At 49.4% G+C, this 23,768-nt stretch overlaps 1 protein-coding gene across 1 annotated transcript; it reads right to left on the bottom strand.

The window, feature by feature from the left end:
• Window positions 1-12,123: 12,123 nt before the first annotated feature.
• Window positions 12,124-19,516, bottom strand: Lypd3 (LY6/PLAUR domain containing 3). Its single transcript, XM_006993246.4, has 5 exons — window positions 17,061-19,516; window positions 16,482-16,613; window positions 15,231-15,401; window positions 14,544-14,705; window positions 12,124-13,133 (listed from the first exon to the last, which is right to left on the bottom strand). Exons 1-5 carry the CDS (start codon window positions 17,143-17,145, stop codon window positions 12,622-12,624), a joined length of 1,062 nt encoding a protein of 353 aa, XP_006993308.1. The 5' UTR covers window positions 17,146-19,516; the 3' UTR covers window positions 12,124-12,621.
• Window positions 19,517-23,768: the final 4,252 nt, after the last annotated feature.

Below are 23,768 nucleotides of genomic sequence, written 5' to 3'. Positions count from 1 at the left end.
GGGTTTGTTTTTAGTTTTATGCTTATAAATTATCAAGCTATGTGAATACACCCCCAATGAACTGTCCAGACTCCTAATATTTACCTTATTCCTGAGGTTTATTTGAGGGGCAGATGTTGCTCCTGGGGACTGAAAAATCCCTGTGTGTGTATGTGTATGTGTGTGTGTTCAAATGTTCGTGTGTGTGTGTGTGTGTGTGTGTGTGTATGCAAATGTTTGTGTGTATATCCAAAGGTTTGTGTGTAGGTGTGCAAATGTTTGTGTGTGTGTCCAAATGTTTGTGTGTCAGTCTGTGTGTGTTCAAATGTTTATGTGTGTGTGTAAACGTTTGTGTGTGTTCAAATGTTTATGTGTGTGTAAATGTTTGTGTGTGTACAAATGTTTCTGTGTATGTGTGCAAATGTTTGTGTGTGTGTGTGTGTGTACAAGTGTGTGTGTGTGTGTGTGTGTGTGTGTGTGTGTGTGTGTGTACAGGTAGAGGTGCACATAGGTACATGTGAATATGGAGGACAGTGTTGTTGGTTGTTCTTTGGCTCTTTGGCTCTTTATGGGGCCTGTCACCCAGCTACCAAATAAATCACAGAGACTTATTATTACTTATAAATGCTCAGCCTTAGCTTGGCTTGTTTCTTGCCAGCTTTTCTTAACTTTAAATTATCCCATCTACCTTTTGCCTCTGGGCTTCTCCTTTTCTTACTTCTGTATGCCTTACTTTCATTCTTACTCCATGGCTGGCTGGGTAGCTGGCCCCTTCTTTTCTCACTCCTTGAACTCTCTTGTTCCTTCTTCTTTGCTTCCCAGATTTATTCTTCTCTTTCTTCTCCCTGTTTGCCAGCCCCACCTATCTTTTCTCCTGCCTTGCTATTGGCTATTCAGCTCTTTATTAGACCAATCAGGTGTTTTAGACAGGCACAGTAACACAGCTTTACAAAGTTAAACAAATGTAACATATCTTTGCATCATTAAACAAATGTTCCACAGCATAAATGAATGTAACACATCTTAAAATAGTGTTCCACAATAGACCAGAGGTCAGCCAACAATGTCCTTCAAATGCCATCCACCTTTAAAGAAAAAAAAAGTTTCACTATGTAGCTCTAGCTGTCTTGGAACTCTATGTAGACCAGGCTAGCCTGGAACTCACAGGAGGTCCACCCACCTCTGCTTCACCCACCTGGCACCCCCAGACCCACCTTGCTTTTAAGATGTGGTCTCACACTGGGACCTGGGGCTTGCTGACTACACCTGGTCCCCAGTCAGCAAGTCCCAGGGGTCCACCTGCCCCCACCTGCCCAGCACTGGAGTAGCAAGCACACACCACTACAGCTGCATCTGGCTTTTTATGTGGCTTCTAGGGATCTGAACTCGGGTCCCCATGCTCAGTGAATCATCTTCCCAACCATCCTCCCCCACCCACCCACCCAAGTGGGCCAATTCCTGGATTTTGTTCCATTGTGAGTTATTTTTGACATTACAGACTATTTCAGTTTCTAGCCCTTGGACCAGCCTCACACCAGCCATGATCTGCAAGACAAATCCATTGCCAGGGGTAAGAAGTTATGTGCAGGGCTACCTAGGTTGCTCAGTGAGGAGAAAGGCACTTGCCTGAAAGCCAGGAGTTCAATTCCCAAAACCTACATGTAGATGTAATTCTAAACAGTCTTATTAAATAAGAAACACAGAGTCAAATAAAGAGTGAAAAGCCCAGAGATCGAGCAGTAGCCAAGAGCTAAGACTTTGTTGTACTACTCACTGCTGTCCTTCCCCTGAGAGAGAGACCTTCTTCTTATGTCCTGTCTTTTTATTGAGTTTCTGTTCTGCCTTCTCATTGGCTGTAAACCCAACCACATTACTTTCTCATCACTGCCTGTCTGTACAGACCTCCAGGTCTCTATGGTTCATCCTGAAATTAAAGATTCGAGTCACAGCTTGGCTGTGTCCTTGAACACACAGAGAGTCTGCCTGCCATGTGATCAGATTAAGGGTGTGTGCCACCACGCTGGACTTCTGCTAAATGGCTTGCTCTTAACTCTGACCCCCAGGCAACTTTATTAACATTCAAATAATCACATTTCAGTACAAATAAAATACCATCATATCTCCCCCTTCTATTCTAATAAAAAGAAAAAAGGAAAAGTTATGACTAATATAAAAAACTATATACAATAAGTACAATAACTATACAACATATACAAGCAATAAATACCTAAACAATGTCTAGTCCATTTGCATTTGACAAACTCAGAGAAAATAGTTCCATTATCTATCCTATTTTGGTAAGTCCAAAATGTACCTGATTCACTTTCTATCCTAACTTATATTTCTAACAGAGAAAGATCTTATAATGTCTTTCAAATTTATACACTTACACCTCTTTAGTGAGTTTCTTTTCTGAAATTCTTAACAAGGAAAACTATAACTATCTAAACTTTAATTATAACTATCTAATCTTCAACTATAACTATAACTATCTAATTTTCAACGCCCTTAGAGACCCAAGAAGGAAATAATATTACCTAAAAAAATAAAAACAGAAAGTGCATGCAAGTGACTTCCAAAAAAGTTGTGAGTTGACAGAAACAGCCAGCTGCCTGGACAGTCACCTGAGGTTTCTCTGCAGCGTTGGGGCATCATCTTCAGCCTATAGACTTAGTGTATCTGACAGACTCATTTGTGAAGTAGAATGTACACAAGGCCAACAGTTCAACCTCACATTTGGTGAGGGCAGTCCATGTACCAGAGACACTTGAATTCCACTAGTGTCCCGTCATGATTCAGGATTTTAATTGTCCTCTGACCTCCACACTCTTACCATGGCACATGCACACACACACACACACACACACACACACACACACACACATACATATTCTGCACACATGTGTGTGCATACACACTAATAATTTTTTCCTTTATTTTTTCCTTTTTTCCCTCAGATTTCTTTTCATGTGCATTAGTGTTTTCCTGCATTTATGTCTGTCTGAGGGCACCAGATCCCCAGAACTGGAGTTACAGACAGTTGTGAGCTGCCATGTGGGTGCTGGGGATGGAACCTGGGTCCTCTAGAAGAGCAGCCAGTGTTCTTAACTGCCGAGCCATTTCCCAGCCCATACACACTAATAATTTTTAATAAGTGACATGCATGTATCATTTTGAAAGATATGTGTGGTGGAGAGATGACTCAGTGGGTAAAAGCACTTATTGTTCTTGCACAGGACCTGAGTTTGATTCCCAACAACCACATGGTGGCTCGCAACCATCCATAACTCCAGTTCCAGGGAAGTTGATGCCTTCTTCTGACCTCCAAGGACACCAGGCATGCATAGGATGCAAGCATACTTGTAGGCAAAACACTCAGGCACATAAAGTAAAACAAGTAAATCTAAAATGAAAGTTTTAAATCTTAAAAAAAAAAAAAAGGCATTTGCACACATTTCCAGCTTTCCTGCCCCATGATTGACAGCCCAGGCCTCAAAGGGCTCAGCTCGTGTGTGTGTGTGTGTGTGTGTGTGTGTGTGTGTGTGTGTGTGTGTGTCCATATGCATGCGTGCTTCTATGTATGCATACGTGCTCATATGTGTATGTGTGTGCTCTTATGTGTGCTTGTGTGCATGTGTGTATGTGTGTGCATTTGTGTGTGCCTGTGTGTGCTCGTCTGTGTGCATGTGCAGGCACAGATGTGTGTGCGCGCGCATGTGTGTGTGTGGGTGGGAGGACCAGAGAGTCTGGGTGTTTTGAATGTTCTACAACAAGAAGATATTCATGATTGGTTACATAATTAAAATAAAACAAACCCTTCATTAAAATCACGCACCAGGGAAAGAACCAGCAAGGCCAGTTTAAGCAGAGCCACCTGTCCCTTGTCACACCTGCCTTGTCCCCAATCATCCCGGCCTGCTGTTGAAGTCTGTTCCTCATGTATGGACCTCAAAGCTCAAAGCTTGGGGGAAAACGCAGGGAAGAGATAGCGTCAGCCTTCCTCCATGACTAAAGACAACTCTCCCTCCCTCTGCTTCTATCTCCTCAAAACAGAAAAAAAAAATTGAGTCCAGATCTCACACCCTCACCTAGTAAGGGCCTTGAACTCTTGCCAGTCTTCCAGCCTCAGTCTCAAAAAATCGGGGATTACATGCATAAACACTTACGCATTGTTTATTCAGTTAGTTGGTTTTCTTTTGTGGTGCTGGGAATGAAACTCAAAGTCTTGTGCTAGGTAAGGGCTCTACCATTGAGCCACACCCCAGCCCCTCACTGGGGGATTCTAGGCAGGGGCTCTACCACTGAGCCACACCCCCAGCCCCTCACTGGGGGATTCTAGGCAGGGGCTCTACCACTGAGCCACACCTCCAGCCCCTCACTGGGGGATTCTAGGCAGGAGCTCTACCACTGAGCCACACCTCCAGCCCCTCACTGGGGGATTCTAGGCAGGGGCTCTACCACTGAGCCATACCCCAGCCCCTCACTGGGGGATTCTAGGCAGGAGCTCTACCACTAAACTACATCCTCAACCTAAACTGTAGGCATGCTCTCTGCCCATTGAGCTACATCCTACCCTGGAAATTTCTGACTCACTAGCTTGACATTCATCCTCCTGTGTTTCACAGGCAGGCAGTGTGTGTGTGTGTGTGTGTGTGTGTGTGTGTGTGTGTGTGTGTTGCCTGGGAGATGTAAGCACAGAAAACAGAAGATAGAGGCTAGAACCCACAATTGCCGTCCATCACTAAATGCTCTGCCCATGTTCCTCTGCCACAGGACTAGCACTCATGATCACGCTAACCCCAGGAAGCCCATGTGATTGCTCAGAGGAGATAGTGGACACACAGAAGCGAAGTCACCTGCCAGGTCCACCTAGGCAGTAAAAACAGGATGTGAACTGCTCGCCCATCTCCCTCCTGATCTAATGCAAGCCTAGGACAGACTCGGATTCCAGCACTAAGGCAACTCCCACCCCGCCCACTGGGAAGTTTATCCTGTCATTCATCAAGGCAATTAGGATTACAGTTCACTGACAACTGAATCTATCCTAATGAAGGGTATATGTGGGTGGGGCCTAGAAAAAAAATAACCTGCCTGTGAGGGCTGAGGAAATGTCAAAAAAATGACCAAAGGGAACAGTTGGATAGATGGGTCAGTGGTTAAGAGCATGGATTACTCTTGTAGAGGATCTAAGTTCAGGTCCAGCACCCACCTCACGTGGCTCACAACCACCTGTAACTCCAGCTCCAGGGATCTCTAATGCACATATACATGCATGCACATACACACACGAATAAAAACAAATCTTTTTTTTTTAATTTGCAGCAATGTTAGCCATGATAGTACATGCCTTTATTCCCAGCATTCAGGAGGCAGAGGCAAGCAGCTCTCTGTGAGTTCAGGGACAGCCTGGTTTACAGAGCAAGTTCCAAGATAGCCACCAAAACTGCAAGGATTGATGTGCCAGACTCTGTGGAAATTATAAGACTAATATTTATTGAATACCAGGTGCACGCTGCATTGGTTTAGATGATTTATGAGATCTTATCTTCATATCCATATTATGAGGTATGTACTGTTCTACAGATGAGGCAATATTGGAAACCAAAAATGCCATTTAGCATGCTCCAACTCATTCAGCAAGAAGTGATTGGAGAGATTCAAGCAGGGTATTTGAAAGAAAGAAACAAGGCATAGTGATGGACACCAGTATCCCCAGCACTTGGGTGGTGGGAGCTAGAGGATTGGGAGTTCAAGGCACCCTTAGGTACATTGTGGTTCAAGGCCAGCCTGGGCTACATAAGACTCTAGCTTTCAAAAAAGTGCAAAGAATGCATATATATACATATACATATACATATACATATACATATACATATACATATACATATTTACTTGGAAGTCTGAACCAGGAGGATCTTGAGTTCAAGACCAATCTTGGCTGCATAACAAGACTTTCTAATAATAAGTTATTATTATATATCCTTCATCAGTTCCCCAATAGTACATTTTTTATTCTGAATAGTCTGAAAGTAATTGACACGTTGCTCCTCTAGCCCTAAATATATGTCAGTGTTTGTCTCTTAAATGCACATAATGCACATATAGAAATTAATACGTGAACATAAATGAATTCAAGTGTGGATTCTTGAGAGTTTTAAAGATTTATTTGTATGAATGCTTTGCATGCCTACTGCCTGTGGAAGTTATAGTGCCTGGAAATATCAAGAGAGGGCATTGGATCCCCTGAAGCTAGAGTTATTGATGGTTGTGGGACACCTGATGTGGTTGCTGAGATCAAACTGGGGTCCTCTGCAAGAACAGCCACCACTCTTAACCACTGAGCCATCTCTTCAGCCCCTCTGTTTACACAATACCTTTTTGTACACTGTGAAGATGTGTCTTTGCCAACAAAGCACCTTCTGATTGGTTTAATAAAAGAGCTGAATGGCCAATAGCTAGGCAGGAAGAGGTGAGGTGGGAGAGCCAAACTGTGAGGATGCTGGGAAGAAGGGCGGAGTCACAGGGAGTCACCAGAAGACTCAGAGAGAAGCAAGATGAACATGCCGTACTGAAAAAAAGGTACAACCATGTGGTAGAGTGTAGATTAGAAATATGGGTTAACTTAAATTGCACGTTAGTAACAAGCCCAAGCTATCGGCCAAGCATTTATAATTAATAATAAGTCTCTGTGTGGTTATTTGGGAGCCAGCTGGTGGTACAGAGCTGACCAGAGGTCCCGATGAAAAACTCCATGTATAAGTGGCATCCCACTCTGCCTACACCTCTGCTGAAATTTTTTTAACTGAATTTTATTTATGGTAATATCGTGTGTGTTAAACATTGAGTGTAAGCTCCTGCCCTGCTTCCCAGCCCCACCCTGTAAGATGTTTGCAAGCATTTCAATCAGCTCTGCTATAGAACACTCATGCCTCTCTGCACTGTTGGGGCTTGTCTGCTGTTTCCACGTGATTACAGTCAGGTTCTGCGTATCCTTCCTGCCCAGTTCAACCCACATGATGTCTGTTTGTCCCATGGACCCCCATGTTTTCGATTATTTGGTTCAGGTAACGTCGGCCATATTCTCCCTCTTAGATCATTGCATCTATGGTATTTATAAGCATCTAGTGCTGGTCTAAATGGAGCCTGTGGGTGTAATCTGTGCCTCTGCTGTGGGCGTCCGCTAGCGGTTTTTGACTGACCCAGTGATTGCTCTGATGAGGGTTGCTCGGTCGTGTTTCGACTCCATCTACGCCTCCTTCAGATTTGTGTCTGTCTGTCTGTCTGTCTTCTCCTAGTGATCAACTGTTGGTTGGTTGTTTTGTTGTTGTTTTGAATCAGGGTTTCTCTGTGTAGCTCTGCCTGTCCTGGAACTCACTCTGTATGTAGACCAGGCTGGCCTCGAACTCACAGAGATCCACCTGCCTCTGCCCCCTGAGTGCTGGGATTAAAGGCGTGCCCCACCACTGCCTGACTGGCCAGATTTTTTAAATGGTGTGTGTGTGTGTGTGTGTGTGTGTGTGTGTGTGTGTGTGGTGTAAATTCATGCACACATTTGTGTTCATGTGGGTTTAGGTGTGTGTGTGTGAGCATGTGAATGTGTACAGGAGGTACAGTGGCCAGTGCTCAACTTGGACTGCTTTCTCCAATCCCTCCCTCTTTGTGTTTGAGACAGGGTCTCTCCCTGAACCTGGAGCTCACTGCCTGGCAAGACACCCAGCAGCAAGGTCAGGAGTCTTCCAGTCTCCCTCTCCCCTCTTGCGGAACACACCACAGCCAGCTTTTACCTGGGTACTGGGGACCCAAACTCAAGGCCTCAAGCACCAGCTAAACCACCTCCCAGACCCCACTTTTTTGTTCTTTGAGAATCATCTCCCTATGTCACTCACACTGGCCTTGAGTTTTCAGTCTTGCTGACTCAGCCTCCCAAGAGCTGAAACTGTTAGGTATATGCCACCACGCCTGCCTGGATATTTCTTTGAATTTCATTAGTTAACTTTGGATCACAAGAAGAAACTTTCTGCTGGACAGTGGTGGTGCATGCCTTTAATCCCAGCTCTCGGGAGCCAGAGACAGGCAGATCTCTGAGCTCGAGGCCAGCCTGGTCTATAAAGGGAGTTCCAAGACAGCCAGGGCTACACAGAGAAACCCTGTCTTGAAAAACCAAAATAGAAAAGAAAAAAGAAAGAACTTCCTTTTGTATTTTTTTTTAATCCAGGCTGTTCTCCAAATCACTATCTAGCCAAAGATAGCCATAAACTTTTCACTTTCAAGTGCATTACAGGCATGAACCAACTCAGCCAATTTTATGAAGGGCTGGGGTTCAAAGCGCTGCATACTAAGCTCTATCAAGTCAGCTCCCCCCAGCCATTTCTCTATATTTGATTGGGTTTTTTTTTTTCTTAAATAGCCCAAATTGGCCTTGAATGTTTGATCCTCCTGCCTCCGCCTCACTGGTTTGCACCTCTCCCAGGGTCCTAGTTTCTTCTCTATTACTGTGATGGAAGACTGACCTAGAGAGACTTAAGGGAGGGAAGGGGTCATTTGTCTTACACTTCCACGTTATCGGCTATCATCAAGGGAAGCCAAGGCAAGAACATGGAGGCAGGGACTGAAGCAGAGAGAGACCATGGAGGGATGCTGCTCACTGGCTCTTGGTCTCCGTGGCTTACAGAGACCACAGAGGAACGCTGCTCACTGGCTCTTGCTCTCTGTGGTTTACAGAGACCACAGAGGGACGCTGCTCACTGGATCTTGCTCTCCGTGGTTTACAGAGAACACAGAGGAACGCTGCTCACTGGCTCTTGTTCTCCATGGCTTGCTTACCTTTCTTATACAGTTCAGGCCCACCTGCCTAGGAATGATACTGCCCACAGTGGACTGGACCCTCCCATATCAATCAGTAATCAAAAAAATATGCCATAGACAGGCTTACAGTCCAATCTGATGGAAGCCCCACCTCAACTAAGATTCCCCATCTCCTCAGATCTATCTAGGCTGACACAAACTATGACACCCAGCTATGTATGTATGTATGTATGTATGTATGTATGTATGTATGTATGTATTTATTTATTTATTTATTTATTTATATCAGTGTTGACTCATTTCCCAATTCTTATTTCTTTTAATACAAGCCAGTGTTTTTCCATATGGATTCTTGTTTATTTAGTGGGTTATAATCCTTTGCTATGGTTATTTAACTTGATCTTGCACTTGTCCTATATTTGGTCACAGAGAGCCTTTCTTTTTTTGTTTGTTTGTTTGGTTGGTTGGTTGGTTGGTTGGTTGGTTTTTTGGTTTTTTTGAGACAGGGTCTCTCTGTGAAACAGTCCTGGCTGTCCTGGAACTCACTGACCAGGCTGGCCTCAAACTCACAAAGATCCTCCTGGCTCTGCCTCCCCAGTGCTGGGATTAAAGGCGTGCGACGCCGACGCCGCTACCGCCGCTGCCACCACCACCACCACGGGCCACAGAAAGCCTTTGTAAGACACTTCCCTTTGTTATATTTCCTTGGGTGTTCTCTAGTCTTCTCTCTGTGTGTAGGTCTGCACATGCACACACACGCTCTCTAGCCTGCCCTCCTCAGGCACTGTCCACCTTTATTGTTTAAGATTTTGTTGGGAGCCATATGGACTAATTTTAAACCAGTGTCTGAGCGCTTGTCCAATGGGTCTCCAGATGAGGCAAAAGCCTGCAGAGACAGTCTCACTTAAGGACCCGTGGGCTTTGGGGCAGCGCAGAACACTGCTGGGACCACACAGCCTGCATGCTCTCTTCTCTCTTGTAATATTGATGATTCTCTTGGTGGTTTCTGTGCCATTTTGTCAATCATGCATAGAACAGATGTGATCATTCCTGGGACCCCCTCTTTTTTCTTGAATATCTCTCCCTAAAATTCTTCGGGAGCTAATGCTTCTCAGGTTTCGTGTCTGGGGACACCAGCTGTCACTCCAGACCCAAGAGCTGTTCTGATTCAGTGCTGACAGGATCAGAGGCAGATCACCCCTATTTCTGTAAATATGTTTTGAATGACATTATTTTGAAAATGTGTGCCTATTTTTATCACCTTTTAGTTTTGTACCTGGCTTGATATTTGGCCAAGCTAGCAAAAATGGCAAGTGTTTTTGGTTTAAAGATGTTTTGATGTAAAAGTTGGGAGAAAACATATTTGGCATATTTGGTTTTGCCAGGGGCTAACGTTGGAGGATGGGAAAACTTGTTCAGTAGTATGGGAAGACATGCTTGTTTTTGATGTGTAACTAAAGATGGCTGAAGCTATTCAGGGCTGGCTACATGTATGAAACTCATCTGGTGGTTGGACAGTTCATTTCTTCACGCCAATACATCTTCCCCGTCTCAGGACCTGAACCCAGGCTGTGGCGGGACTTCTGCAAAATTTACTTATTTTTATGTGTATAAGTGTTTTACCTGCATGTATTTGTGCACCACATTGTGCAGTGCCTATGGAGGCCAGAAGAGGGCGTCGGATACCCCAGAACTGGTGTTACTGAACGTTGTGAGCAGCCATGTTGGCTGGGAACTGTGGGAGGGAGACCCACTCCCACTTTCATGACCAGGGAACTCTTGAGTAGGGAAAAATGAGAAATATTTAGATAGAAATATAGAGGGGAAAGAGGCAGATAGAAACACAGGATAGCCTCAGGAGGGCCTGGGTCAAAATTCACCAACCCCTTCTGTCTCTTTTAAAGGGCTATTTATAGAAATGCCAAGAGGTGGGGCAAAAGACTCCCCTTAGCACAGCCAAGTGCAGACCCTTCCACACACCTGGTAACCATGCTCATGGTTATCCATCCCCTTATGCAGCCCTGCTGGATAAAGCAAGCTCAGATCTCACTAGGAAACTTCTGTGGGCTCCGACAGGAAACCCAGCTGGTTCCTCTGCAGGAGTGTGGCAAGTGCTCTTTCTCTCTGAGCCATCTCTCCAGACCCCCACTTTGCTTTTTGAGACAGGTTCTGCCATTAGCCTGGGACTCTCAGCTGGCTGTCTGGCTCCTTATCCCAGGAATTCCGTCACCCCATCTCTACTCCTTAGAGCTGGGGTTATACTCATGGACCACCAGGCCCAGCTTTTTCTCATGGGTTCTGAGACCAAACCCGGGTCCTCATCCTTACTGACTGGGCCATCTCTGCAACCCTCTACTCCCTCCCTTTCTAGATCACCTCTTTTTAAAAATGAGGAGGCTAAAGCAGGGTGCAGACCTTTAATCCCAGCACTTTGGAGACCAAGTCCAAGGCTAGTGGAAGAGATACATGGTAAGCCATTGTCTCAGGAGTGTAAGGCTAGTCTGTCCTATGAAGCAAGTTCAGGCCAGTCAGGGCTACAGAGCAGACCTTATTTCAACAAAACAAAAGATGTTAAACGAGTGAATATGTGACCTGTCTCATCTATCAGGTCTCTCCAGCCCTGCCTTCTCTCCTGTCCTGCCCATGTTTAATTTCCTTATAACGTGTACTTTTTAAATTTTGCTTGTGGGAACACACATGACATGGCACACAGGTGAGGGTCAGAGGGCAAATGGTTCTTTTTTGTTTTTCCACTGTGTGAGACCCAGGGATTGAACTGAAGTCCTCAGGCATGGTAGCAGGCACCTGGTAATGCACGGATCCATCTCAATAGCTCCCCCCACACACCCCATTTTTTTTAAGTTTTTTGAGACAGGGTTTCTCTGTGTAACTAGCCTTGGCTATACTGGAACTCACTCTGTAGCTCAGGCTGCCCTCAAACTCACAGAGATCCACCTGCCTCTGTCTCCCGGGTGCTGGGATTAAAGGCGTGCGCCACCACCGCCTGGCCCCCCCTTGATTTTTAAGATAGAATTTCATGTAGCCCAGGATGGCCCTGATTCTCCTGCCTCTACCTTCCACGTGCTGAGGCTACAGGTAAGTGCTGCCATACCCCAGCTCTCTAGCTTTAGTTTCTATCATATATATAATTTTTTTTTTTTTTTTTTTTTTTTTTTTTTTTTTGAGACAAGGCATTGCCGAGTAACCTCGGCTCTCCTGAAACTCACTGTGTGAGAATAGGCCGTCCTTGGCTGCATTTTGGGGGTGGGGGTGGGGGAAGAAGACAAAGACCTTGGTATGAAAAGTGAAAGAGGTGGCAGCGACTCAGTTAACCCACTATACAAAGTAACTAAATCTTTATTGATGCCTTCCTGTGCCAGCCAGAACACATAGACAGGCCAGGGGTTTGTCCCTGCCCTGGAGTAGTTCAGTCTCCTAAGGAAGACAGGCACAAGATTCAGATTCCGACAGGCAAGTGCAGCATCCAGGAGATGAAGCCATTGTCCACCTGCCTGGTCATCTTCTGGCCTGGCTATGAAAACGGGAAGAGGAAGCTAGCCAGGGACTCTCTGGGCCTCCCTCTGCCAGTGGGTTTTCCTTCCCTCTTTCCTGGTCACCATCACGGGGGGATGCAGTCACTGCATCAAGAAGCTGGGTCACCCCAGCAGTATATTTACAACAGTAGGCTGTTTCCCAAAGCTGCAAACCAGTGCAGTGGAACCGGGGATGCCGGGGGATGCGGAGGGGCTGAGCCAGTCCAGTCCAGTGGGAAACAGAAAGAGTTGGTACCCCAGGGCCAGGGAAGCAAGGTGAGATGGACAATTCAAGATGAGAAGCTCACAGCAGCGCACCAGCAGCCACAGTCAACAGAAGAGCTGGCAACCCGGACCCCAGAACCACGGAGGCTGAGCCTTCATTAGCCGGGATCTGGTCCCCACCTTTTGGGGGGTACTTCCCCATATTGCTGCGGTCCTGGTGGCCCGCAGCACCTCCAGTCAAGTGCGACTCCTCATCTTGTGCAGTTTCGTGTTCTACCTCATGGGGAGAACTGTGGCTGGCTGGGGCTGAGGTGGGCTTGGTGGTGGAGGTGGCCGTGGTTGGGGCTCCTGTGGAGGTAGTGCTGGCGGAGGTCTGGGCCCGAGTGGACGGGGCTAGGGTGGTTGGAGGGGGCAGCAGGACTAGGGGTGGGATTCGAGGGGAGAAATAAGTCTTGTTGCGAAGGTCAGAGTTACAGCGGGACCCCTGGCAGCAGGAGCCACTGAGTGTGAACCCTGGACCTGTCACCCCGTCCCGGGTGCAGGACTCATCCTGGACGCAGCCTCGGACAGGTAAGGACACAGTCACATTGGCTGAAAGAGAGAGGTACAGAAAGGTCCGTCATCGGGGTTGGCGCAGCCTGAATAAAGCTTAGGCGGTTCTGGAACAAGACAAGAGCAGTGAACCCCAAAATGAGACAGAGGGTTCTGCGCTCATGAGTTCAAACAAACTCTGGTCCCACTTTCTGCAGAGCGTTGGGCTCTTGTTGTCTGCTCATGACGGATTATGTTTCCACAAAATGCTTTGAGAGGAAAAGGGTGGAACCCAGGCTCCAAGTTTGTCATGGAACAAACGTTTCAGCTGAGACACTTCTGAGATCAAAACTCAAACCTAACCTCACCTTTGCCTCTCTCAGCTCCCTGCTAAATTTTAGTCTTAGAGTCTGAAGTAGAAACACCTGGCACCAGAGGAATTGAAAAACTCCTCCCCATGGTGTGAGTACCAGCCCCTCACTGGGGGATTCTAGGCAGGGGCTCTACCACTGAGCCACACCCCAGCCCCTCACTGGGGGATTCTAGGCAGGGGCTCTACCACTGAGCCACACCCCAGCCCCTCACTGGGGGACTCTAGGCAGGGGCTCTACCACTGAGCCACACCCCCAGCCCCTCACTGGGGGATTCTAGGCAGGGGCTCTACCACTGAGCCACACCCCAGCCCCTCACTGGGGGATTCTAGGCAGATGCTCTATCACTGAGCCACACCCCAGCCCCTCACTGGGGGTTCTAGGCAGGGGCTCTACCACTGAGCCACACCCCCAGCCCCTCACTGGGGGATTCTAGGCAGGGGCTCTACCACTGAGCCACACCCCAGCCCCTCACTGGGGGACTCTAGGCAGGGGCTCTACCACTGAGCCACACCCCCAGCCCCTCACTGGGGGATTCTAGGCAGGGGCTCTACCACTGAGCCACACCCCAGCCTCTCACTGGAGGATTCTAGGCAGGGGCTCTACCACTGAGCCACACCCCAGCCCCTCACTGGGGGATTCTAGGCAGGGGCTCCACCACTGAGCCACACCCCCAGCCCCACACTGGGGGATTCTAGGCAGGGGCTCTACCACTGAGCCATGTCTCTAGCCCTGAACTACATCCCTTAATATTGTGGAACAAGTGAGACCCCTAAGTTTTCAGGGCTCAAAACAGATTTCCCATGGCACACAGGCAAAAAGCTTATAAACTTAAACATAAGTCTCATTTCATGGTCTCCGATTCTGTACGTGGCAGTCACACACACACCCCTCAGGATCTATAAGGTACTGGACTACATTTCCCATGATGCTGTAGGACAAGGCAAGCACCAAAGTCAAGAGCAGTACCCAGAGTTTGGGGCGGGGTAGGGGGTGGACCTTTAGATGAAGCGTCCCCCCCCCCCCGCCCCCCTCCCCTCGCTGCGGACGGCTCTCAGAACTCCCACAGATCTCAAGCTCCTTCAGAGGGCTGGCTCACCTGCCGTCAAGGTGACGTTGCCATCGAAGCATCCCTTGTAAACGCGGCCGCTGGCGTTGTAGCAGTTCACAACCTGCGGCCTGGTGCCCTGGCACTCCTCACGGCTCTGCCCCACGCAGCTGTAGCACTGTGCGCCGTTGGGCTCATTTGCACTCTCATTGCCTGCGGGGGGCGGGGGGGAGGGGTTGGGGGGAAGCGGAGGGGAGGGAGTGGAAACAGAAAAGGAAGGTTCAAGAGGGTGTGATGATGCCCGGCGGTGGTGGTGCACGCCTTTAATCCCAGCACTTGGGAGGCAGAGCCAGGTGGATCTCTGTGAGTTCGAGGCCAGCCTGGGCTACAGAGTGAGTTCCAGGACAACCAAGGCTACACAAAGAAACCCTGTCTCAAAAAAAAAAAAAAAAAAAAGGACTCAGGCCTGTGCTCCAACCGATTCAGAAAGCTAGGGCACGAAGATAGCAAGTTCAAGGCCAGCATGGCCTGCAGAGTGATCCAGAGAACCACAGCTCCCCAGGCGTGACCAGCTGTCCCTGTGACTCCGCCCCCTTTCTCCTATCCCCACCCCCAGTATCAACCTGGGGTTCATACAACGTTGATGTCTGCAGTCTTCAACCCACCACCCCCGCAGCCCTGCCTCAGCTTGCCATGGCCTCAGCTCCCAGCCCGGGTGCGGCTCCTCCCGCCACCGACCTGCAGGGTTGAGAGCTCGCAAAGTAAGGTTGAGTTTGGCGTTGCATCGGTCTTCGGTGCACTGCTGTAGCTGGACGAAGGCCAGGAGCCCGTGAAGGTCCAGTCCGCGGTCGTTCTTGCCCTGGAGTCCGGAACCACAGCCCCGCACCGCCACAGCGAATTGCCCGTGGACTGCGTAGAAAAGGGGGCGGGGTCAGAGCATACGGGGCCTCTTTGGGGCCGGGCTTTGAATGAACAATACTTCTGGGTCTGCTGGTGGGGAATCTTAAAGAGAGCAGATCCCTGGGAAGAGAGCTAGGGAGGGGTAGGGGGTCAAAGAGAAGAGCTGCGAAGAATACAGTCCAAAGAGAACAAGCTGATTGACAGGACAGCCGCGAGTGGAGATAAAACTGGAGCCTCGATGGGTACTTCAAAAAGGGGAGGAGCCTCCGAAAGTAGCTTCAGAAGGCTCCAATTAAGAGACTGGAAGAAAAAAGAAAAGGAAAAACAAACAAACAAAGGCTAAGAGACAAATATGGTAGTGCGAGCCTACAGTCCCAGCTACCGGGGAGGCTGAGGCAGAGGGATCTAAAATCTGGGTCCAGCTTGCAGTACGCATAACGAGACCCTACCACGAGCAAACAAAGCCTGTAAACCCGGTGACTCGGGAGGCTGAGGGAGGAGATTCACAAGAACAGGGGCCTGCCTGAACTTCATCATAGTGAGTTCAAGAACCAAACAGAGCAACTTAGCAAGACCCTGTCTCGGAACAGGAACGTAAAAGAGACTGAGGCTTGAGTGCTTATCAGGCATGTGTGTGCTGGGGCCCGGTTTCAGACCGCGTACCACACAGACGCCTAGAGAGAAGGCCCCGCGAATGACTCGGGGGAAGGCGGGATTACTACGGAGTCTGGAAACTCTGTGTTGGTGGGTAAGCCTTCCTGCAGGGAGTGAGCAGAAAGTGGTCAAGATGTCTCGGTGATGGGCAGAAACGGGGATGGGATGTGGTCTCTCAGCTTAGAGCTCTCCCGTCAGTCCAGAACAGGATGCAACAATCATCCACACAACAACCCCCTCCCCCTCGCGCGCTCGCTTCGCCTCCACCCCCACCCCGGCCCCCTATCTGTCTACCTGCCTAAGCCCTAAGAAAGAAGGGCATCTCTGTGCTGCTGGAATGGAAAGGCGTGACCAGAATCAGAAAGGTCTGTACGGAGGCGGAGCCACATTGGAGGAGTCCTAAGGGTAAGTCAGAGACCACCGGGTGGCACTTACTGGTCTCCACCGCCCCCACTGCCTCGGTACAGACGTCCACTCCTGGACCACACTTGACTGTCTTCATCTTGTGCGGAGAGCATCCGTCGTCCGCCTTCTGCACGCAGCTGTAGCATTCCAGGGCCTGCGCTCCTGCGGGTGTGGGCCAGGTAGAAACGAGTGCTCTTCGGTAAAGACTTCTCCCCACAGGGAGAAAGTTTTCCCCGGTGGCCTCTGTCCCGGGGTAAGAGGACCCTACCGTGCAGGCCAGAACAGCAGGAGAAGAAGCCTTCTCACAAGTCTCAGGGTGCGGGACATACCGGACCCTCTCCCTTCCCACCCCCTGGGCCTGCAATGGGAGCGTTCCTCTCCCATCCGTTTGTTTCCAAGGGAGGAAACCCCTGCCTCAGGATCAGGGGGTTGCCTCTTTCACAGCTACCTGCTCAGTCACCCACAGTCCCTCTGTCCGGGGTAGGACAACTCACAGCCTTGCCTTTGGCTGGGATCAACTTTCTTTAAAGGTCTTTCTGTGAAGGGCTGGGGGCGGGGGCTTAGGATCCCCCCCACTTCGCCCTCCTGGCAGCTGGAAGCACCACTTACCTTCACACAGCAGTAGCGGCAGCAACAGCAGCCATCCGGTGGTCCAGACCACTGTCTGGGTATCTCCTCTCCTGGCAGCATCCATGGCTGCGTCCTGCTCTCTCCGCGTCCCCCCTGGGTGTGCCGCCTTCCAACACTGGCCCTCTTACCTGAGCCTCAGATGAGTAACCTACCCCGGGGCAACCCTGGCCTTGCCCAACCAGGCCAACTCAGCGTCCGCTGTGGGGCGGGCCCGCCTGTAGGTGCGTCACCCACAGGGAGAGCGGCCCCTGCCCTGTGCCCTTGCCAAGGAGGGAAAGGGCGGGAGGGAGAAGAGGTTCCCTGACAGTCCCCTGGATAAAGGATGTGTGAGTTTGGAGATGGAGTACCAGGGCTCAGCCGGGGGCATTCAGAGTGTGCTCCAGTCCTAAAGCTTGTTTGGAGTGCGTGCCTGCCTTGGTCTGGGGACTGGGGGATTGACAGACCATTGTCAGTCTTCACAGAGCTCCTAGTGGGATGGCAGAGATGGATATGAACTGAATAATTGGGGAAAGTGCTTCTCACAAGTCATTTATTTACTCATGCCTGTCATCACAGCACTTAGGGAGCTGAGGCAGGAGGACTGCCAGGAGTTTGAGGCATGGTGAGTTCCAGACCTGGCTGGACTATAGTCTATCTCAAAAACCCAAAACAAACACCTCGGTTATTATTTACAAGAGATTAAGACTTTGGAGGAACAAGTATAGAGAGCTACAACAAGCAGGATTGGGATTTAGAAGTGAGTATGACTTTCAATATGGTTATGCTGGGAAATATCACATACCTATCAATAAATGATTCAGAGGGTATATAGACTCAAAACATACATGGATGGAAGTCTCAAAGAATGAATAAAAACTGAAAAAGAATTCCTGAATGCCTATTGTGTGCTGGGCACTGCAATAAGTCCTTAAAATTAAAACAAAAAAAGGTAATTGGAGAGCTAGGATAGTGGCCTAGGGGTCAGCAGTAGATCCCCTGCCTAGAATCCCCCAGTGAGGGGCTGGGGGGTGTGGCTCAGTGGTAGAGCCCCTGCCTAGAATCCCCCAGTGTGGGGCTGGGGGTGTGGCTCAGTGGTAGAGCACCTGCCTAGAGTCCTCCAGTGAGGGCCTGGGGGTGTGGCTCAGTGGTAGAGCCCCTGCCTAGAGTCCCTCAGTAAGGGGATAAGATAATGCTCAGTGGTGAAGCACTCACCTAGCATGTGTGAAGCCCTGGGTTGCATCCCCAATACCATCCCTCCCCCCCCCCGAAAAAAAAGATGCAACAAATGGAAAAACCAAGAGTAGTCCCTTCATTTGATGCAACATTGCTCAGAAATGGAAAGTTTCAACGGATAATATATGCAGCTCTACATAGATGGATCTTTAAAACTGTGTGACTCAAAGAAGCCATAAGCAAGTCAACACACGGTGTCACTTTGTTCATATGGAGTTCTGAGACAGACTAAACTAACTCACAGTGAGAGAAGAGTGAAGAGGGGTTCCCTCTGAGGGAGTCTGGTCCCAGAAGCTGCCTCTTCCGCCTTCATCTGGGGAGGGTGGCCTCTCATGCGGCTGGGACGGGGAGAACCACTGAGCTGCATAGTTAACCATTTCACTGGAGTACATTATCCTTCAGTAGAAACATGAGGAAGCTGAGCCTGGGACTGGTGGCCCAGTCCTGTAATCGTAGCACTTAAGGTGCTGAATATAACAAGTTTGACCCGAGTCAGCTACACAGAGAGACTGGAGAGAGAGAGAGAGAGAGAGAGAGAGAGAGAGAGAGAGAGAGAGAGAGAGAGAGAGAGAGAGAGAGAGAGAGAGATGGTTCAGCACATAAAGGCACTTGCCTCCTAGCCTGACAACCTGAGTTGGATCCCTGGAACCCACATGGTGGAAAAAGAGAACCTGTCTCTGACCTCCAGGTATCTGCTGTGGGATATTTGAAATACCCCCAACATATCCACTAACTAATAAATAAATGAATGCAATGAGAGAGAATCACGAGGCCCTACACAGTGAGAGCCTCTAGAGAGATCAAGCATAAGAAAGGGACAGAAAGAAGGCTGGGTGGAGTGACTCATGCTTAAAATCCCAGACTCCGGAAGCTGAGACAGGAGGATTGCATTGAGTTTGAAGCCAGCCTGGGCTACATAGTGCAACCCTATTTCAAACTCCCCTCCGGACTTGCCAAAGGGTCCAGGAGACTAGAGCAGCCGGGCAGCTTACAGATGAAAGAAAGAAAGTTTGGTTGCTTGCCTGGCGTTCGGCGAAGCCCTGGCTTCTCTCCCCAGCGTTGTGAAAACCCAGTGCGATGGAGATGGAGTCGGGAGCCTGTGAAGCGGAAGTTCATCCTCGGTTACAGAGGGAATGTGAGGCCAGCCTCAATGTGAGACCCTGTTTTGGGGAGGAGGAAAACAGACGCAGTGGTGACTGTCAGGAGTTGTCCAGTTAGTGTGGGGCCCGTGAGGTTGTGTTGGACACAAATAATCTCACAGAACACTGTTCCAGGCCAAGGTCACCTGCGGCCGTGAAAGATCAGTGCAAAAGCAAGGCCAAAGACCACCCCATGACTGCGCCCGAACCCAGAAACCAACAAAGTCATTACACAAACCACGATGTGACTCAGCAACCCCGCATCCCGGCAAACATGAGCAGTCACTCAGGTTACTATGTTAACGCAAGTTACGATTTTAACCCAGCTCTGCTCTTCCAGCCTCATAAATCAGATTTATGAAGCCCCTAATGCTGCCCTTGCTCTGTGACAGGATCCAGTGCAGAGAAAACCCTACTTTCTGGAGCTGCCCCCTAAACTACCACACAGGAGGAGTCCATATGTTTACAAAGATGTCTCTAGTCAGGGGCAGTGACCCAGCCTGGAGTCCCAGCACTTGGTAAACACAGAGAGTTCAAGGCCGTTGTCAGCTATATAGCAAGTTCTAGGTCAGCCTGAGCTACACAAGACACCGGGGGGAAAAAATCCAAAACAATTTTAAGAGGAAGAATTAGCAGGGATTACTGATGAATCAAATGGGAGGGAAGCCTAAAGGTGTGGCTCAGCTTCATGTGGCTCAGCAATACAGTGCTTGCCTAGAATCAGTGAGGGGCTGGGACCTGGCTCAGTGGTAGAGCAATTACCTAGAACCCCCCAGCAAGGAGCTGGGGGTGTGGCTCAGTGGTAGAGCCCCTGCTTAGAATCCCCCAGTGAGGGTCTGGAGGTGTGGCTCAGTGGTAGAGCCCCTGCCTAGAATCCCCCAGTGAGGGGCTGGGGTGTGGCTCAGTGGTAGAGCATCTACGTAGAATCCCTCAGTGATAGAGCTCTTGCTTAGCATGTATCAGTCTCTGGTTCAGTCTCCAGTATGTAGAAGAAAAGGGCCAAGGGTTGGGGAAGTGGGAGAAGGAACACAGGCATGTGGCTGTGTGTGTGTGTGTACATGGCACATGCATGGGAAGGGTGCACACACACACACACACACACACACACACACACGTCTGCAGGTGAACACATCCGTACTTGTGGACGTCAGAGGAGATATCTAGTGTCCTGCACCCTCACTCTCCCCTTATTCCTTGAGATGGGGTCTCTCCCTGAATGTAGAGTGAGGCTGGGAGCCAGCAAGCCCCAGCAATCCTCCTGTCTCTGCCACTGAGGTTACAGGTGTCGGGGGGAATTGTCAGGCCTCTGCACCTCAGTGTCCTCCATCTGGTTTGTTTTGGTTTTTCGAGACAGGGTTTCTCTGTGTAGTCCCTGGCTGACCTGGAACTCGCTCTGTAGACCAGGCTGGCCTTGAACTCACAGAGATCCACCTGCCTCTGCCTCCCGAGTGCTGGGATTAAAGGCGTGTGCCCTCACTGCCTAGCTGTCCTCCATCTGTTTAATAGAAAGCTTAATGTTGACTTACCTCAGAGTCTGCTGTGAGAGCAACAGAAGATGGATGTGAAAAGCTTCAGGCAGTTCTCAACACTACAAAAGCTTTTGGTAAATAGATTGTGATATCATTATTGGTTAATATCCTTATTGGTTATTGACAGTTCCCAGGTCTTCGGCTCCAGCTGTATGCTGGACAAGATGTGGTCCATGTCATTGTGGGCACGGGCCCATAGCCCCAGCACTCAGAAGGCTGAAGCAGAAGAGTGCACATTCAAGGCCAGTCTGGGCTACAAAATGATTAGAGCAGAGGTGCTTGCCACCAAGCCTGGCGACCTGAGTTTGGTCCCCAGGACCCACATCGAAGGAGAGAACCAACTCCCCTAGGCTGTCTTCTGACCTCCAAATGTGCACCATGCCACACGTGCCCTGGATATGGGCACAATAGTCAACAGAATACACTTTGTAAAAAGAGAGGGCATACACCGGCTCCTTTTATAAGCAGCCTGTTGAGAGAGGCGGAGTGTGGTACGCGTTCCTTAGAAGAAGAACCTGAGACCAGAGCAGAAGCTCCTCATTCAGATCAGCAGGCCAACGGAGTGGCAGTCAGCCCCCGCTGGCCGGGTCGCTGACTGAACATAGCGGCTGTGTTCAGAAAGATACCTGCTCCCCAGACCCTGCCCAGCACCCCTGTTCCCAACAATGACAAACACCTCAGTCACCTAGGTGGGGTCACCCGTCATCGAAGGAAGACTCAGAGAGAAAGTGAGTGACTCTTGTGATGTCATTCAAAACTGACTCCAGCTGTGTGTCCCTGAACTAGTGTTTGTCCCTCTCTGAGACTCCAAGGTATCTTTTTTGGGTTTGTTTGGTTTTGTTTGTTTGTTTGTTTGTTTGTTTGTTTGTTTGTTTGTACCCAGTCTTTCCATATAACCCCGCTGACCTGGCATTCACTTTGTACACCAGGCTGACCTCGAACTCACAGAGATCCATCTGCCTCTGCCTCCCGAGTGCTGGGATTAAAGGGATGTGCCACCACCACCCAGCCTGGCCCAAGGTGTCCTTCTTCTCATAAAGGAAAGGATGAGGCAGCGAGGAACAATTCAAGTCTAGAACTGGACAGACTGAACAATCCTGCTGTGTGACTCCAGGTAACTCAATCTCCCTCTCTGGATTTCATCCACTTCCTTCATAGAATAGGTCTGGAAATCTCAGGAGAGCCAGAAATCCCAGTGAGTGGCAGACAGAGTGATACTGCTGTGTTTTAGGCTCAGGAGGCCCCATGGGCCCCAGGAGCGTGGGAGAGTTTCAGGGGAGGAACCCCAACTGGTCAGACAGGAAGAACAAGCATCTTGGGAAGGAGTGGGACCCAGGGTTGGGAGTCTGCTCCTGCTCAGACCTGCCTGGATTTGGGCTGCTGACCTGAGCCTGGCCCAGGCCCAGGGAGCAGGAGTTTGTTTGTGTGTTACTTGGCTAATTTGCATGTTTATTTACTGATTTACTAATTTATACATGTTTTCTTGCAATCTTTGTCTTTTTGCTGTGCACTAGAGACGGCAATCAGAGTGTCGTGCCTGCTAGGCCAAGGTCCCAGTGTCTCTGGAACCTCTCGGCCTCAGCTACTCCTGCACTGGTGGGCTGTGGGATTCTCCTCACTTGCCTGGGATCCACAGAGGGGTTCCCACCTAAACAAAGGTCTCAATCAGAGCAGCCATGATGCAAGACTCAGACGCGCCTACAGCCTTGTCCAGAATGGGTTTCAGGTCCTCTGAGACTAGGTAGGCTCTGAAACTCAGATCCCCTCCCCTTGGGATACAGTCAGAGGTACCGGGGAAGGGTGACCCACACGTAATCTTGTCCATTGCACACCATTGTTCCCCCACACTTGATTTACAAACGCAGATCTAAAACTTAATTAAGAACTGAGCCTTCGGCGCTGGAGGGATGGCTCGGTGGTTTAGAGCACTGTGCTCTTCCAGAGGACCGGGGTTCAATTCCCAGCACCCACATGGCAGCTCACAACTGTCTTTTAGCCAGGGAACTTGACACCTTCACACTAGATGTACATGCAGGCAAAACACCAATGAACATAAAATTTTTTTAAATTATATAAAAAAAAAAACTGAGCCTAAAGGTAGGTAGGCAGGCGCTCTTCTGAACAGAGACCCGTGGACTACACTGGTCACAGACCTCGTGAAGTTGACCTCATTACAAGGCATCTGACTCAGCCTGGGGACCAGTGAGTTTCTTCCCAGGGGACACCCTGGATGGGACCCAAAGGAGCCCAAGAGTTCTGATAGCCTTGTTCATAGCTGTCTATCATCTTCTCACAAACTGACTCAAGGTCATTACCCAAGACCTTCACTGCATGCCAAGGACACAGGAGCCACGAGACAGCCTAGGAACAGCGTTTTTGCCAGGAATGACCCAGGGCCGTCAAGGCCAGGATGGGTGAAACTTAGGGTACAGCAGTCAGATTGCGATGGGATGGGCAGGCAGAATTACGTGACTCAACCAGGGAGGGCTTCCTGGAGAAGGGAACAGGCCACAGGGTCCAAGATGTGTGTTAGGAACGGGAGATACGCTAAATACCTAAACAAATTGGATGAGCAATGACTAGGAGGTGGCAGGGGCCCTCTCTCCTCTCTATCTTACTTTCACGGAATCACAGAAATGTCACCAGAACAGAGTCCTGGCCTGGTCCTCTGGGGACAACAAGGGCAGGATGGGTCGGCTCAAAGGGAGGTGCCTGGGTAAGCTGGGGAGTCGGGGGTGGGGGTCTTCCAGGTGGGACCACTGAACTAAAACTTGACAAAGGGAAGAGGAGGTCAGAGCAGGGAACCC

This window comes from Peromyscus maniculatus, chromosome 1, assembly GCF_049852395.1.
Source record: "Peromyscus maniculatus bairdii isolate BWxNUB_F1_BW_parent chromosome 1, HU_Pman_BW_mat_3.1, whole genome shotgun sequence".
Lineage (NCBI taxonomy): Eukaryota > Metazoa > Chordata > Mammalia > Rodentia > Cricetidae > Peromyscus > Peromyscus maniculatus.
The sequence above is the reverse complement of the archived record's forward strand: the minus strand, read 5'-3'. Positions and strand labels throughout refer to the sequence as shown.